The 16,660-nt window shown below is 38.4% G+C and overlaps 1 protein-coding gene across 1 annotated transcript in view; it reads left to right on the top strand.

Annotated features, from left to right (window-relative positions):
- DOCK4 (dedicator of cytokinesis 4) overlaps positions 1 to 16,660 on the top strand; it is a 477,639-nt gene that overhangs the window by 367,153 nt on the left and 93,826 nt on the right. Inside the window, exon 26 of the mRNA XM_011955954.1 lies at positions 9,177 to 9,271. Coding sequence (XP_011811344.1) covers positions 9,177 to 9,271 — 95 coding nt within the window. The remainder of the gene's footprint in view (positions 1 to 9,176; positions 9,272 to 16,660) is intronic.

Below are 16,660 nucleotides of genomic sequence, written 5' to 3'. Positions count from 1 at the left end.
TGCGGTGAGCTGTGATCGCACCACTGCTCTCCAACCTGGGCAATAGAAGGAGACCCTGTCTCAAAAAAAAAAAGAAAGAAAGAAAGAAAAGAAAAGAAAGAAAGGGGATTCACTGAGGTCAAGATGAGAGGCAGAACTCTGTAAAAGATTTGAAGTAGTAACCTAAGCTAGAAATGACTGTGGCTTGAAATAGAGGTGATTGTGGAGATAGATTCTAGGGACATTTAGGAAGTTGAATTGGCAGGACTCGATGACTGATACTATTAAAAAGGTGAAGGAGAGGGAGGAGTTGTAAATGACTCCTAGGCCTTTTGACAGCTGGCTGGATGTTGGTATGGTGCCATTCACTGCATGAGGATCCCAGGAGGAGTTAGGTGTACAGGTTTGGGAGCAAAGGTAAATTCAGTTTCAACCTGAGTTTGGCCACCCGAGGGACATTTAGATGGAGTTGTTTAGTAAGTTGTGTCTGAAGTTCAAGAGATAGAGAGATGGGTTGTGGGATGTAGATCCGGAAACTATCAGCCAACTGACATCATGGGAGTAAATGTGAACATCCAAGGAGAGTGTAGAGTTTGAATGGCCAAAGGACCTACATAGAATCCTAAGCCTAAGGAGGGAGGCATGATAAACAGCGCCTGCTCCCGCAAGGAGGTCAAGTACCATCATGAAAGGTTCCCTAAATATTGTTGGTGAACCTGATGGGCAGTTTCACTGATGATGGTGAAAGCCAACTTGTCATGGACTGACGAATAGAAAAAAAAAAAAACAAATAGAAAACGATACAGTGGATTGTATGCAGTGTTTCAAGAAGAGGACGGATAAGTTTGGATGTGTAGACTTTGTTTTGATGAATACTTATGATGGAGGAGACTTAAGCATGTGTAAATATATTCATGATTAGAGCTGGTGGAGAGGGAGAAGCTGAAAATCTAAGAAAGAGGTACTAACTTTCAGGGCAAGGTCTCTGATAAGGCAGCAGGAAGGGACAGAATTATCCTTGACTGGGAATAAGATTCTTACACTTTTCCAGTGTAAGAATGAAAGAAATAACTGGAGTGAATGCAGGCTAGAGGACATATATTTAACTTACTAAAGGCTGATTAGTCATCTTGGGTTTTTTTTGTTTTTTTGTTTTGTTCTGTTTTGTTTTTGAGAATGAGTCTCACTCTGTTGCCCAGGCTGGAGTGCAGTGGCGCAATCTCGACTCACTACAACCTCTGTTACCCAGGTTCAAGCAATTCCCCTGCCTCAGCTTCTCAACTAGCTGGGACTACAGGCATGCGTCACCATGCCTGGCTAATTTTTGTATTTTAGTAGAGATGAGGTTTCACCATATTGGCCAGCATGGTCTCGATCTCCTGACCTTGTGATCTGCCTACCTCGGCCTCCCTAGTCATCTTATTTTAATCTGCATTTTAAAAGTTCATATATCACCTTATAAAAGATATTAATAAATGTTTCCTGTGCTCAATTGTCTTTGAAACCAAATATTTCTAGTTATGTTCCTGAACCCTACATTGTAATATTTTCAAAGATAATAACACTTGTCCCTAGACCCTTATACAAAGTCCTTAGTACCAATTTTACTTCAGAAATCAGAATTTTTATGATTTCATAAAGATAATATGGTACATATATAGCACCTCCAATAAAATCTAGAGTGATACAAAATGTTCACTCCATATGTGATAAATAAAGACTATAAATCATTCTGGTCAGGTTTTGCTGCCAAATGGATTATAAGAGCGAAAAATTTTAGAGTAATTTTGGGTTTTTATATTGTAGTAAAGGAAGTGAAGACCTCTAAGCAGCAGGCATTTCATATGCAATTTAGTATGTATCAGGCACTGTTCTAAGCAGTTGATTAATATTAACTCAGTTTAATCCTCAAAAGGACCCCGTGAAGTAGGCCCCCATTATTTTATTACAGATACCAATTGTTGATTAAACAAACATTTATTGAGCATCTTGATTAGACATTAGGGATATCAAGACAAATAAAAGCCTGTTATTAAGGCCATCTAAATCATTCTTGTAAGCAAGCATTATGTAAACTGCAGTGATATTGGCTAACAGTTACAGAACACCTCCTCACCCCCATCCCACAGCCATGAGCCAGATGTAGTGCTTACCCCACATTTCATCCTCTCCCTGCCTCCCCCGCCATGAGATTGACTGATGCTATTATTGTTAAGTAATTGGGAGAACTAGGAATTCTATTAACATCCTGAGCTCTTTGCTCAGGCAGCTAAACTCAGCTTTTCCCTAAACTTTAATGAACTTTCGTAAACCAAAATCTTTCCTATCAAATTATATAAAATTTCAATTGTCAGCTCTTTAAAGATAATAAAGCAGTTCTAGTCATAGAATGGAGATGTCTAAGAAAGGCCAGATTAATGGAAGGAGAGTTATTTGGGGTTTTGCATGTATATTTAGGTTAGAAAGTAAATAGCAGGTAAAGTACAGTTAATAGGGTGATATTTAATGGAAAATTATAAGTGATATTGAAATTAGACACCACAAATTCCACATAACGCTACTGTTTTAAAAAGTAATAAAGTGTAGTTACCCTCCTCTCAACCCCCAATGTGTCCTAATCCCCAGAGGTAGCTGCTGTTAACACTTAAAGGTATAACCTTGTACACTATTTTGTATACTATGTATATATACATATATATACACACACATACACATATTTTGAATGGAATCATACTATTTGTATTGACCTATACTTTTTTTTACATGATAATATCTCATTATATAGCCCACTGCCTTATTCTGCTGAATCTCATTATATGAATGCTACATAATTTAATCATTTCTGATTTTTACCATTAGAATGGGTCTTGCAGTAAACATCTTGATACACCTCTTTCTGTGGACTTGTACCCGTATTGCTGTAGAATAAATTCCTAGAAGTATTAATTGTTGGGTCATAGGATGTATATATTTTATATTTTAATTGATACTTGACCAATTATATATAGAGATTTTCACATGAATATTCATGTTGTTTTTTATTCCTGATGTTGCTTTTTCCTTTGTTTTTAACAATTCAAAGAAAGGTAAGGTTTGTCTTAGCATTTTCCAGTGGTTCTATAAGTCAAAATGAATTTTAAAAGTATATAGCTCTCAGGTATCTGCTAAGACTAATGGTCTTTCAACTCCATTCTTGCCTGAAGAGCCTAGATGCCTCCAGGGTTACTGCTGAAGTAGCTTCTGGCTTCCTGAGCAGTGTGCCACTTCTCCTTCTCGGTCCTCAGGTTCCTACTTGTATGTGAGAGCATGAGTCACAGTGTCAGAACACAAGTGTGTGGCAGCAAAGACCCGAGGGCTGGTACTCTGTATTGTTTTTCTCCTTCTCTAGAACATAATATTATTTTAAAATGAACAAAAGTCAACACTAGGTAGTGATTAAGATTTTTTTCCTCCTTCTGTCATCAGTAATGTTTTATTATACACCCACGTTGTACTGGAGGCTACAGTTTTGTCCATATCCTTGGCATTTCATATATATACAGCAGTGAGACTCCTGTGCTTTGTTGATTATGACTTTTCATAGAACTATGGGAATCTTGTTATAAGCACAAGATTATACATGAGCTGGAAGTTAAGTACAGCACGATTATTATTAAGTACAGCATTGTCTCCTATATACTGTCCCACTAGCTTTCAAAAATTATATCTGATCATATATGTTGATTAAAGCCCCAATCCAGCTTTAAAACTCTGAGTACTTCCCATTCCTTACAGGACAAAGTCCAATCTCCTTATCATGTTGTTTCTATCCTCAGTTTACCTTCCAACCACATTATCCTCCACCCCCTTCTGAACACCTTGCAGTCACTCCAGCCACTTCAAACTACTGTTGTATTCCTTAAAAATCAAATATATAATTTTTAATTCCTATGAATCATTTTTTTTTCTATCTGTAATGCCTGTTCTACCACCACCTCACTTCCATTGCCTAATGTGTACCCCTGTTAATCCCTTTTCTGATTCAGCTCACCCTCCAAATCCCGCTCAGGTATCACCTTCTCGATGAAGCCTTCCCAGGATACAGTCCTCCCTCTCTGATAGCACGCAATAGTGCACTCTCATTATTTGCCACTTCCTTGTGTTTTTGATGACTGTGGGCCGTTGAGAGTCGAGACCATGTCTTGGTGTCCTAAGCACAGAACCTGGAACATTAAATCTTTGTTGAAGGAATACATGGTCTTAGTATTTCTTTTTTTTTTTTTTTGAGGCGGAGTCTCGCTCTGTCGCCCGGACTGGAGTGCAGTGACCGGATCTCAGCTCACTGCAAGCTCCGCCTCCCGGGTTTACGCCATTCTCCTGCCTCAGCCTCCCGAGTAGCTGGGACTACAGGCGCCCGCCACCTCGCCCGGCTAGTTTTTGTATTTTTAGTAGAGACGGGGTTTCCCCGTGTTAGCCAGGATGGTCTCAATCTCCTGACCTCGTGATCCGCCCGTCTCGGCCTCCCAAAGTGCTGGGATTACAGGCTTGAGCCACCGCGCCCGGCTGGTCTTAATATTTCTGCCTGCTTCAAAAGATTTTCAATATAATTATTTTGACTTATCTTTATTTGAATATATTGATTACAGAAAAATGGTTATATAGCTCTAAAAGATTGAAAATCATTTGGGAATTATTTTGCATAAGATACTTAAAGATTCCATTTTAAGAATATAAATTTCAATGTGATAATGATTATTAATACCCTTTAATTGAATTCAAACCTCACATCAAGGGTATTACTCATTTGAAATTTGTGGCAAATTTTTTTAATGACATTTGACTATAGTCTGAGGGTCTGTCCTGTTCATTGTTCTTGAAGTAAGAAAAAAATGCCCTACTCTGTGTAGCAGCCTCATGATGCTTTGTTTTATGGATGTCTTAACTCATGTTTCATGAACTCAGGATTCATCTCTCTGTGTCTTGCCAATTCTGTTTCACAAGCCTAATTTTTGTCTTGTGCCTTTCTCTTTTTTAAAAAAAAATTTAGATTTAAAAAAAATTTTAGATTCAGGTGGTACATGTGCGGGTTTGTTAATAAATACTTTGCATGATGCTGAGGTTTGAGCCTCAGTTGAGTCCATCACCCAAATAGTGAACATAGTACCCAATAGGTAGTTTTTCAGCCCTTTTCTTTCTCCCTTCCTCCCTTCTTTTGCAGTCCCCCATGTCTGTTCCCATTGTTATGTCAGTGTATATCCAATGATTAGCTCTCACTTATAAGTGAGAACACGGTATTTGGTTTTATTGTTTCCATGTTAATTCACTTAGGATAATGGCCTCTAGCTATTTGTTGCAGCAAAGGACATGATTTTGTTCTTTTTTGTGGCTGCATAGTATTCCATAGTGTAAATGTACCACATTTTTTAAGCCAATCCTGTCTTGTGTCTTTCTTAATATCATAGTATCATATGTAAGCACAAAACAGTTTTTATATGGTACAGTTAAAAAATCTAAAACACAAATTTGATCCTCTCAAACATCTGCATAAAACCCCTCAATGTCTCTACAATGCCTGCAGGATAAATGTCCAAACTCCTGACTATGGAAAAAGTTATGAAATTTTTCAATCTTTTATTTATCCCTGTTTATCTTTAAGCCCTATGTCTTGCCACTGCCCCTTGTAGTTCAGGCAACCCTGTGCTCTCTCTTGCCTCTGAGGCCTACAGGTGTTGTTCCCTCTGTGTGGAATACCTGACCTTCAGACTTATTCACATTTGCAAAGCATGCATGTATCTGTGTGGTTTTTAGATTAAGATTTATTTCTGCCACTAAACTGTGAACTCCATGAAAGCAAAGAGCACGTTTAACGCGCTTACTATTGTGTGGCATCTTCCAGACACTCCATAAACACCTGCTGCGCAAATAAATAAAAGAATGTCTCTTACCAGGTGTCCCCAGCATCTAACACAGTGCCTGGCACGTAGTAAAGCACCCAATGTTTATAAATCAGTACATGTCAGTGATCATTTCTAAAATCATAACAACTGTTCCTACTTTGTTTTATATTTAAATATGGGACTTTTACTGTTTTGGAAGACTTTCACAAGAACTTTCTTACTTGAACCTCTCTCTTACTTGAACCTCTGCAGAAAAAACACTTCTATAAAGTAACACCTCCCTGTTTCTTTTTTATTTTGAACCCTGATTTGAAGAATTCCAATAATACAGTTTAACCATGTTAAATAATATAATGTGGTTAAGTGACCCTGTTGTGCTGTATGATGTAAAACAGAAAAAGAAACTGTTCCCATTCTGCCAGGTTTTAAATGGTAGCATATGAAACACTTAATTCTTTGTGCTGTCCAAGCTGGAATATTATAGGCATGGCAACGTTCTTTTTCAGATTATAAAAAGAATCTGTTACTTAGTTATATGTACAAAATAACCACATCTATCTATGCAAAAACACATTTTTAGTAAAATGACCAGAGTTGAAAAGTACTAGAAGAGGACAGTCAAGGAAATACCACTGTATTTTGGGTGGAAGGGAGGAAAATGTTAAAGAATCTAGCATTGAGGTCATATTGCTTTCGAATATTGAAACTGAATTTGGAATAAACCCTGTTGCATGGCAGTAGACAAAGATTTGCTAAACTAAATTACATGTAAATACTAAAATGGAAGGTGTTTGTGTTATGACAACATGATGTGATGAAACATTTACCTACATTTTAGAAGTAAGAAAAATATGGAGATGCCTTTTGAATAACTAAGTGATCATACTGATTTTTTTAATCTCCTCTAACTACAAGAGACCTCAAAGCTCCCACATTTTACAAGTATGAGAACTCACTTCCAGAGAGGTTAGACAAATTGCCAAGGTTATTGAGCTAGTTAATTGCATAGCCAGGATTTAAAATCTAGGTTTTCTGATCCTCATTATTATGCTCTCTTATTTTTCTTACAAGGTTTCTACTATTGAATGTGTTTGGTTTTATAAATATCAATGAATCTTGAATGGATACTGGAGAAAACTACTTGAGACACTGAAAAGTTTTCTTGGGGGAAATAAAGATTTATGTAAATTCACAGGCATTGGCAATGTCACATGCTGCCTCAGCCTTTTATTGTGGGAGATAAATGGGACTAGGAAAATGAGATAGCACAGAAACAGTTCATCTATCCCCAACTCCTCCACCTGAAATACTGTTTCCTTTGTCCCCAGCACTACAAAAGAAAACTCAAGTTGCTAGCTGGTAAGATAGATGTTTTGCCTCCTATAGCCAATCTTTTCAGCCAGTATTTTTCCTGCTTGCAACTGACAGCACAGTCCGCCACCCCACATGCCACATACACACATACATACACACCACCACTACCACTAAGAGTGCTGCCTCCAGTTTCCAATTCTGTTACAACTTTTGAGGCAAGAAGATAAAACTTCAGCATTTTATAATTTATTTATACTATTCCTAACTAGTTGTTGACCATAAAGCCAAAGAATCTCCACTTAAATGACTTTCATATCTATCTAAGCAAACGCACCAAGATAGGAAACTGAAGTGGGGTATAACTCTTTCAAAGATAAATGCAGAAGCCATTTTTGCAGGGATTATATATAATACACACACACACACACACACACACACACACACACACACACATATATGTGTGTGTCTAAGTAACTCAAAAGAATCAACCGAGAAACCATTAAAGTAAGTTTCAGAAATGCATTAGAAAGGGCTTCTCACAGTTTTAGTAAGCTAATGACCTACTCTCCCAAGAGAGAGCTAGAATGTGAAGTGTTGCCCAAAATTATCTGACCTACAGTGAAATACATTTGGGAAACTCTGCTTCCAGTGATTCTGGAGACATGGACCGGATCTGTCTAGCCATTTAAAGATGGATGACCTAGTGGGCATGTTTCCACATGGCGCATACTACATATCAACATATGTGTGTTGATGCCAAAGAAGCTAAAATAAGTTGTTGTCAAAATATTTATGGGCTTGATTGAAGTTGTTAGTGTATATAAAAAGAAAATAAAGCTACCACATGGGTTTTAGTTTTTAGATTTTTTCTGTCTTCTGTTGACATGAGTGACAACCATAATCTTACATTCAAACAGCTTACATGTTTAACTTAATGTGTCATTGTATTTGATAAATAAAACTCTGGTGTTTGGGGTTGCTCTTTATTTTTGAAGCAACACCATATCGTTACCTTCAATCAGATTGTTAGAGAAATGTAGTTTCCTAGAATCACTTAGGTTACAAAAAGCTCTTTAAGTTTTCTAGTTAATAAATCTAAATCAAAGCTAGATTGAGCTAATCCCTTTTGAGTAGGGAAAGCTCATTTCATTCATTGTGTGTGGTACGTTATCTCCTTGATTCCACTTTAAGTATCATGTGCTATAGCGCATTTGACCCTATTTCTTGTAATGTTTAAGAAAGTAATATTTCCATGTTTGATGATAGCTTCTTGTCAAGAGTGTTTTCAGGTGATCAATTTAAAGATAACATCTCAGTAAATACTACTACCATCTGGCATGGCATCTTTCTGAGGAATATATTGATAATCTCATAACTACTAAGCACTCCTCACTGGGCTTGACTTAGCACATATCCTCATTTGAATGTATTCTGCATAGCACACTCTGGAAAATTCACTCAAATTCTATAAACCTGCATACATTCCATTAATACTGCATCTCAAGAATGCCCTGTAAGAAAAATAGGTTTTTGTTTGACATGCTTTTTGATAAGCATAACTTTCTAAATTTTGACACCTACTTAAAGGAAAGCAGAGCTGAGCCAGGACTCCTGGAGGAGCTGAGCCAGGACACTGTTCTCCTGCATTGAAAAGTTCTGATGTTTAAGACACTATAATGGAAGAAAGGGAATGTATTTCCGTGTTAATCTTCTGTTACAAGTTTTCCACTTTATTTTCAAAACCCTGAATTGTTAGAACTTGTGGAGAGAAATAAAAACTCATTTTCACCGTGCCCAAGAAAGAAAAGAAAACATTTGGGTGGGTTTGAGTGCTGAGAATGGGAAGGTTTATGACTCCTTCCCTTGGGCAAACTATTAAACTATGTCTTCCTTCTCTATAATTGCTTTGGAAATGGTAACAGTACAACAGTACTGCCTGTGTATGTGCATATGTATGTTGACAGTTACAATAAACCAATAAAATGATCTATTTTCTCCTTATCCAAGGATTTCCTGCTGCAGATATTTACTGTGTTCCGAATATTGATACGCCCAGAGATGTTTCCAAAGGACTGGACTGTTATGCGCTTGGTTGCTAACAAGTAAGGCATTTAAGTTGATGATAATTGCAGCTCAATGTATAGAGGAAGAAGAGAGTACAAAATAATCTTTTTCATTTGATCTCAAATGTGAAGTGGTGGTTTTTTGTTTTTTTTTTTTCTTTTGCCTCTGAATTAAGCCTTTTAAAAAAATATTACCACTTGTCTTGAACTAGTGTTTCCTTTATATATATTACCATCATTCAAAAATCAAACAACATAATAGCATATGCATTGAGAAGTTCTGTTCCCATTGACCCTCTACCCCTAGGCTGTATAACCATTTGTATTTGTTTCTTACATGTCCTCCTAGTGTTCCTTTATACAGAGACCAGCAGGTAATGTAATATACACACTGTTCTGTATAACACTCTTAGAAATCCTGGCAACCTTTCCGAATTAATAGATAGAAAGCCTTTCATTCTTTTATGTATTTTCCTTTACAGCTGAATAATATTCCACTGAATGGCCATACCATAGTTTATTTAACCAATTCTCTGTTACTAGAAATTTGAAACATTTCTGATCTTTCTTAATTCGTCTTAACAAAATACATACATTAAGCATCTGCTGTTTGCTCCACACTGGGAATAAGACATGACCCTTGAGGTGGACACATGGAGATTGAAGTTCTTTTTATTCATCCAAGTGGTATGGCCAATAGACAGCTGAAAATATTGCCCAGAGGAAACTTCAGAACAAAACATAGGCATTTGGGAGGTTATTGACATGAAGTTGATATCGGAATCTCTAGAAGATGATAAATTCAGTTTATATTAAGCATATCCAGCATGATCTGAGAGCAATACTAGAATAGAGAGGAGCCAGGAAAGGATATTAGGGCAGTCGGAATGGCAGGAACTGATCCTGGAGAGTACGGTGTCATGGATTTATCTGCTCTCTCCACTTCCTGTCTCCATAGTCTCAGGATACAGAATGGAAAAGTGCTCTAGGAAACTGGCCTGGTCTTCACTTCCAAGCTTGTTATTTACCCTATTTCATTAGCATTCTCATTCTCACTCTTCAAGCCCACATTTGCCTGCTTCCCCCTCTTCCTCTTATCCGAACGCCAACACCCTCATGCTCAGGATGAAGGTTGGATTCTCTAAGCATCTATCCATAGGCCACGGTCGCCCTGTGTTTTCTCCAGATGGCAAGCTTTGATGGTGGTGAGAGCTGCAGGAATATAGGATTCGATTTTGATTATATATGCTCAATATGGCTTCTGCTGCAGTATACATTTTTAGACTTGGAGGTGTTAGAATGATGTGTTAAAAACTTTGTGAAGTAACAAATAGTATAACATAGCATATTATATTTTACATAAGTACAGAAGCAGCTTTTCCATTTTGAAGACTAATTGAGACTGTTGAAATAACTCTCTTTAGAATTTAACATATTTAATTTGATATCTGTGAGTAGAATCAACTGTCTATTCATTTGGATGTCCCCATGCTACAGATTTAGGTGGGAGTTTTTGCTCATGCATCTGGTCTTATAACCAAAGAGCAAGCGTTCTGGGTACCTGGAAAGGGCTGTGAGGTAATCCAAGGAGCCAGATGGGAAGAGGTCCAGGCTATGGACATCATCATCATGCAGCATCAACATTTGGTCATTCTGCCTGACTCATGTGCAGAGGAATATTTTGGATTGAATTAAAATTTCAGTGGTAGAAATTCAAACTGAAAGTAACGTTGACATTTTATTCCTTACATATACAATTTCTGCTTAAGCTTGCCTAAAATTGTGACAACCGTGTGGCTTTTTGATATTAAATACTGCCTCTCTCTGCCCCATCTTCACTCCAATTTTAAAGACCTTATGGTCACACAAGTGGATAGCAGTCTGAGAAGTATAGATGCTGCTTTTGAGTAAACACACAGTGTTCAGAATTTTCATTTACAGTGTTAACCAAATAGGAAGATGATTTAGTTAGAGAGGAGCTCTGTGTAATACATTTAAACAGAAGATTATTCCCATAGCAAACCCAAGAAATATGCCGTCACTCTTTGCTAAATGTAGTGACTTCATTCCATTGCCACCCGTGTGAGTGCTGGTAGGAGTATGGTGCTGCCTCTCCACTGGCAATGGCTGGTGGCTGCGAGTCCAGCCTCATTCATGGACAGAATTCTAGACACTCCAGTGTCTAGAGAGACCACTGCCAAGTTGGAGCAGCCAGTCTGCTGCATGTTCCTGCTCTTGCCTCTTCTTTCCTCTCCTCTCCTCTTTTAATAGTCTAACCATTCTCCTCCATTCAAGTTATGAAAGCAGATGAGGTTTGCTTTGCTTCATAAATGCAGCATAGTCCAGAAATTAGCCCTCTACTATTTATGCTTTGTGAAAAATATTAACCCGTATAGTATTGGTAGAAAACTAGATTTCTGAAAGATGTTAAGGACATCTTAAATATGTTAAAGAGCATACACTAGGAAGAAAAGGTTTCCACTTGGCTAAACCATGTTGAAGCACATTGCAAGAGTTACATCTACGTCTCTGAAGTCGACCACCTTTTCTTCCATAGTTTCAATTTTCTTAGATAAACATTTGTTCAGGGCCTCTCAACGTGGCATTTTAACCCAAACTCCCACTTTTATTAACTCAGTCGTGTGCTTAATGCATGTCAAATTGATAGCAGATGGCTGAGAAGTCACCATTGCCCTACCCTTGAACTCAATTGAATTGCTCATCCCTCAAAATGAATGTTCTTTTTTGTGTTGGTCTTTTCTTCCTGTGTTTTCAAGTAAATTAAATGCCTTTAACTTTCATCTATAAGCTGTGTTGTTCCAAATCTTGTAGCTTGCCTGCTTCGTGTGAAGCTCTGCCAGAGTTTGTGACCAGACACCTGGTGATTTGTATGGTTCTTTATTTTTTTCTACCTGCATGCCTAATATTGTATAACATAGCAAGTGTGCCCCCTCACAATTCTGCAAGGGCAAGAAGCATTTCTTCTCTTTCTTGTTTGCTGCAGAGCTATCTCATGACCCCCTGTAAGTTCTTGGTAGATGTTTCTGATGAGAACAACTGCTCAACCTAATAAAGAAGAAGCATAAGGAAGATGAAAATTAAGTACCAAAAATACAGGACACTTTGAAACAAGCTTCTCTCCACCCCCTTCCCATACACATTGTGAAATAAAGTACAAAAATAAAGTCACAGCTTTATCCACATTTTCAAGAAGAAAAATCTTGTAACATACTTGCTTACTGTGGAAAGGAAAAACTCTCTCGCTCTTCAGTTGAAATTTCAGGTCTTTATTTTGGTTATCTTGTGTGCGTAGTGGCCTCAAACATATCATACATTAACCAACTTGGGTTTCAAATGAGATCTACATAGCCAAAAAGGGATTTGTTAAATCAAAGTTTCTTAGAGAGATTGTCCATTCATTTACTGACCCATTTATTCAGCCAGTATTCTCCAGTGCCTAATGTTTAAAATAAGTACTATAAAGACAAAGAGCACAGGTCTATGAGGGTGTTATGAAATGAACATTGTTCTGGACTAGTACAGGAGGGGTCTTTCATGAAGGAGTGAAGCTTGAACTGAAAGCTAAGCAGGGAGTAACAAACAGCAAAGGAAGAATGATTCTATCAGTAGGAATATCATCTACAAAGGCCCTGTGGTCAGAGTAAATGTGGCACACTCAAGGAACTGAAAGACTGTTAGTGTGGCTGAAATGTGGGGAGGGAAGGAACCAGTAAAGATGAGGTTGGTGGAGGAAGACAGAGCCCAGATATTGGTATGTAGAGAGACCAAAGAGAAACCAGGGAGAACCAGTTAGGAGCTTACAGCAGCCATCCAGGTAAGAGATGTTGATGATGGCTTGGACAGGCAGATAGCAATGAAGGTAGTAAGAAGATTGGTTTGGGAAATAAGGATGATAAGACTTGCAAGTGACTGGGTGTGGGTGGGAGAAAAGAAAAGTAATGGAAGATGTTCCTTAGATGCTTGGCCTCAGCAAAAGGATGAATTGTGATGCCATTCACCTAGGTGGAAAAAATGGAGAGAGGAGTAGCATTGAGGATGAGAGAATTGAAGAATTCCATGTTGAACATAAGTTTGAGGTATATTAGATTTCCAAGTGGAAATGTAGAAGGGAAAGCTACACATGCTTGCATGGAGCTCAGGGATGACGTTGGGGCTGGACATGTATGTTTGGGCTCCTCAGCATATGGTCAGGATTTGAAGCCTTGGAACTGAACAAGAGCACTGAGGAAGAAAGTACAGACTGAAAAGAGAGAGACAGTACTGAGTCCTGGGGCATGCCAACATTTTAAAAGTCGGGAAGTGGAGAGGTATCCAGTGAAGGAGACTGAAAAAGAACAGCCTGTGATGTAAGATGAGAACCAGCGAAGTATAGTGTCCAATGAAGAAAGCATTTCAAGAAGGAAGCAGTATCTAGAGCTGCTGGGAGGTTGGTGGTGATGTGGACAGACAACTTGTCCTGAGATTTGGAAGTGCGGTGGATAGTGGTGACCATGACAAGTGTTGTTTCAGTGGAGTGGTAAAAAGGAAAACCTGATTAGAGTGAATTCAAGAGTGAATAGGAGTTGAGAAACTAAAACAGCAATTACAGGAAGAGTTTTGCTATCAAAGGGAGCAGAGAAACAGGGCTGTATCTGGAAGGAGATACTAGGACTGGGATTCTTTTTAGAATATGGGATATTACATCATGTTGATTTACTAATAGGAATGGCCCTGTTATTAAAAGACAGAAATATTGGTGCTAAAGAAAACAGGGATAATTAAAAGAGCAATGTCCTTGGGCAAGCAGGGATGGGATTGCATGTAAGGTTGCTACGTATGCCTGCCCAAGAACTATCTGCTACCTGTCCATGACAAGCTTGCACATAAAAATAATCATCAGTGTAAGCATGCAGTATAATTAAACTGACATTGTTTTTTGTGGTAAGACTTTCTCAAGGAAGGAAGCTTCCTACACTTAGAGCAGCATTGATCTAGTGCACATAAAGAAAGCCAGGAGCATTGACAGTTTATCCATAGTAACAGGAAGGAAGGCGGAATATGCACTACTGACCCTGAAAAGTTGAGTGGTAGAGTAGCTAATGTGCTGAGCATCCATTGACACAGCTACTATTGTTTTGTTTTTGGCTTGTTTAATTAAGTGTAGTTATCCTTAAAGGCTTTTACTGTTCAGGGAGAGAATAGATATTTATTTTTTATCAAAACTATATATTACTATGCTGAATGTGCCAAACTTGAATAGTTATAGCAAATAAGGACAAAAAAAATTGCTTGCACAATCCATCTCCTCCAGGTGAGTTGTGAGGAGTTGGTAGAAAGAATGAATGCATGAAGGAAAGGCTTTCTTAGGGTTTAAGCCTAAAAGGTCAAAACAGAGGCTGTTGGCCATATGAGTGGTTTTCTACCAGTACTGCCCAGTGAAGTGCTGGTAAAAAGAGTTTTAAGAGTCACTCCATGTAAATCCTTTTCCATTCTTTTTGCTTCATCCACACTGCATGCCCCATTGACTGAAAACAAAATCACTCCTTTCTGTGCTTCCCTGCTTTAGCTGATTCTGTGCCCTCCACTTAGATCAGCTTTGCCCCTGTCTAATTTCAGTCTGTTCAAAATAGCTTAAAAATAAAATAAAAGTTGTATAAACTTCACATTTTAGAGTCATCTAATATGGCAAACAAGTATAACAAAGCATAGACTCAAATGTAATCGTAAGGCCACAGTCATTCATTTAACACACACTTACTAGTCTCCGCCCCTGTGGATGCCGTGGCAAACAAGGCCAAATTCCCAGATGCCATTGCTCTCTAAGTCCCAGCCCTTCCTTGTCTTCTCTTCCATGTGTAACACCAGTCCTCAAAATAAGAAGGATGACCACATGCATCAGAATCACCTGATTGGGCCTGGTTGCAAACCTCCCAAGCCATAGGTAGTGGTAAGACCCTGAAGTCTTAAGCATCCTTTGGGTGATTCTCATGCATGCTGAAGTTTGAGAACCACTAGTTTGGATGCATTCCCACATTGGTTATCCAGGAATTTCATCTCCCCTAAATGTCTTTGTGTTGATTTTTCGCTGCCCCAATTAATCCACCAGGTTGTAGGGAAATTGTTGGACTCCAGGTTCAGATGTCCTTAGTTTTTCATTATATACACATCAATATTGTTGAGACCCAGTTTATCCACAAAGGTATTTCTCTCAGTCCATGTATGATTTTTGGCCTTGTGTTTGAGCAGATTATCAAATTGGAGTAATTAAAAAAAATTATGGGAGATAAGCTTTCCTGGGTGAGAGTGAGAGGGAGAAATAGGGTTGCTTGAAGTTATTTCTTAAGCCCAAAATGAGATGGCAACTGTAAAACCATAAAGCAATAACTTTGATTTCCTGTACACCAGTTTCTCTTTTAGACGTAAGTTTTATCATGCTGTGCCTGTAGATTATGATTGTCAAAAATGATCCTAGTGCATGCCTTGCTGTGGCAGTAATCGGTAATTTGGGCCACGCACAGTGGGGCCAAGGAGGGCAGACCACTTGAGGTCAGGAGTTCGAGACCAGACTGACTAACATGGCAAAACCCCATCTCAACTAAAAATACAAAAATTAGCCTGGTGCAGTGGTGGGCACCTGTAATCCCAGCTACTTGGGATGCTGAGACAAGAGAATCGCTTGAATGTGGGAGGCAGAGGTTGCAGTGAGCAGAGATCACACCACTGCATTCTAGCCTGGGTGAGGGAGAGACTCAGAAAGAAAGAGAAGAGAGAGAGAAAGAGAGAAAGGAGGGGAGGGGAGGGGAGGGGGGAGGGGAAGGAAGGAAGGTAAATAAAGAATAAACCAGTAATTTGGCCATTTGTGGTAGCAGATTGAAAATCTTTTTTGACTATTGAGTTGGAACACTGAGATTTGCAATATCCCCATGTTCAAACACTGAGTCATGAGTGAAAGAATGAAACCAGAGAAGCCACATGGTTTTGGATAAATTGAAACAGGTAAAGAATGGTCCCTAAACACCACAGGTATCCACTAAAATAAAAGAGCAATAATGTATAAATGCCTCTGGCTGGCTTAGGGACCTGTGTGTTAGGAAATGGTCTCAGTGATGAGTTACCGTAGAAAGCTCTGGGAACTGCCTTGGTGGCTTGGGCTGAATGTTATAGGTAGGAAAGAAAAGCCTTTGAACAGTCATTTTAAGATCTTTCTAGCCCTGAGCAGTCATATTTTTGGAGGCCCTACTCCTCATCCTATCAAACACTGAGTAGACCCACATGCCACATTGGCTACAATTTTGCTGAAGAAAAAATTATAAGTATTTTTTATATTTGCTTCTTAATTATTGGCTTATCAAGTAAAATAATTTAATTTTGATTGCCTGTGATTTCTCAGCATTTATGTATACTATATTTAGGAATTATAAAATTATA

The sequence above is a fragment of the Colobus angolensis genome, unplaced genomic scaffold, assembly GCF_000951035.1.
Source record: "Colobus angolensis palliatus isolate OR3802 unplaced genomic scaffold, Cang.pa_1.0 Scaffold403, whole genome shotgun sequence".
NCBI classification, from domain to species: domain Eukaryota; kingdom Metazoa; phylum Chordata; class Mammalia; order Primates; family Cercopithecidae; genus Colobus; species Colobus angolensis.
Note: the sequence above shows the minus strand (reverse complement) of the source record. Positions and strands in the feature narration are given on the sequence as shown.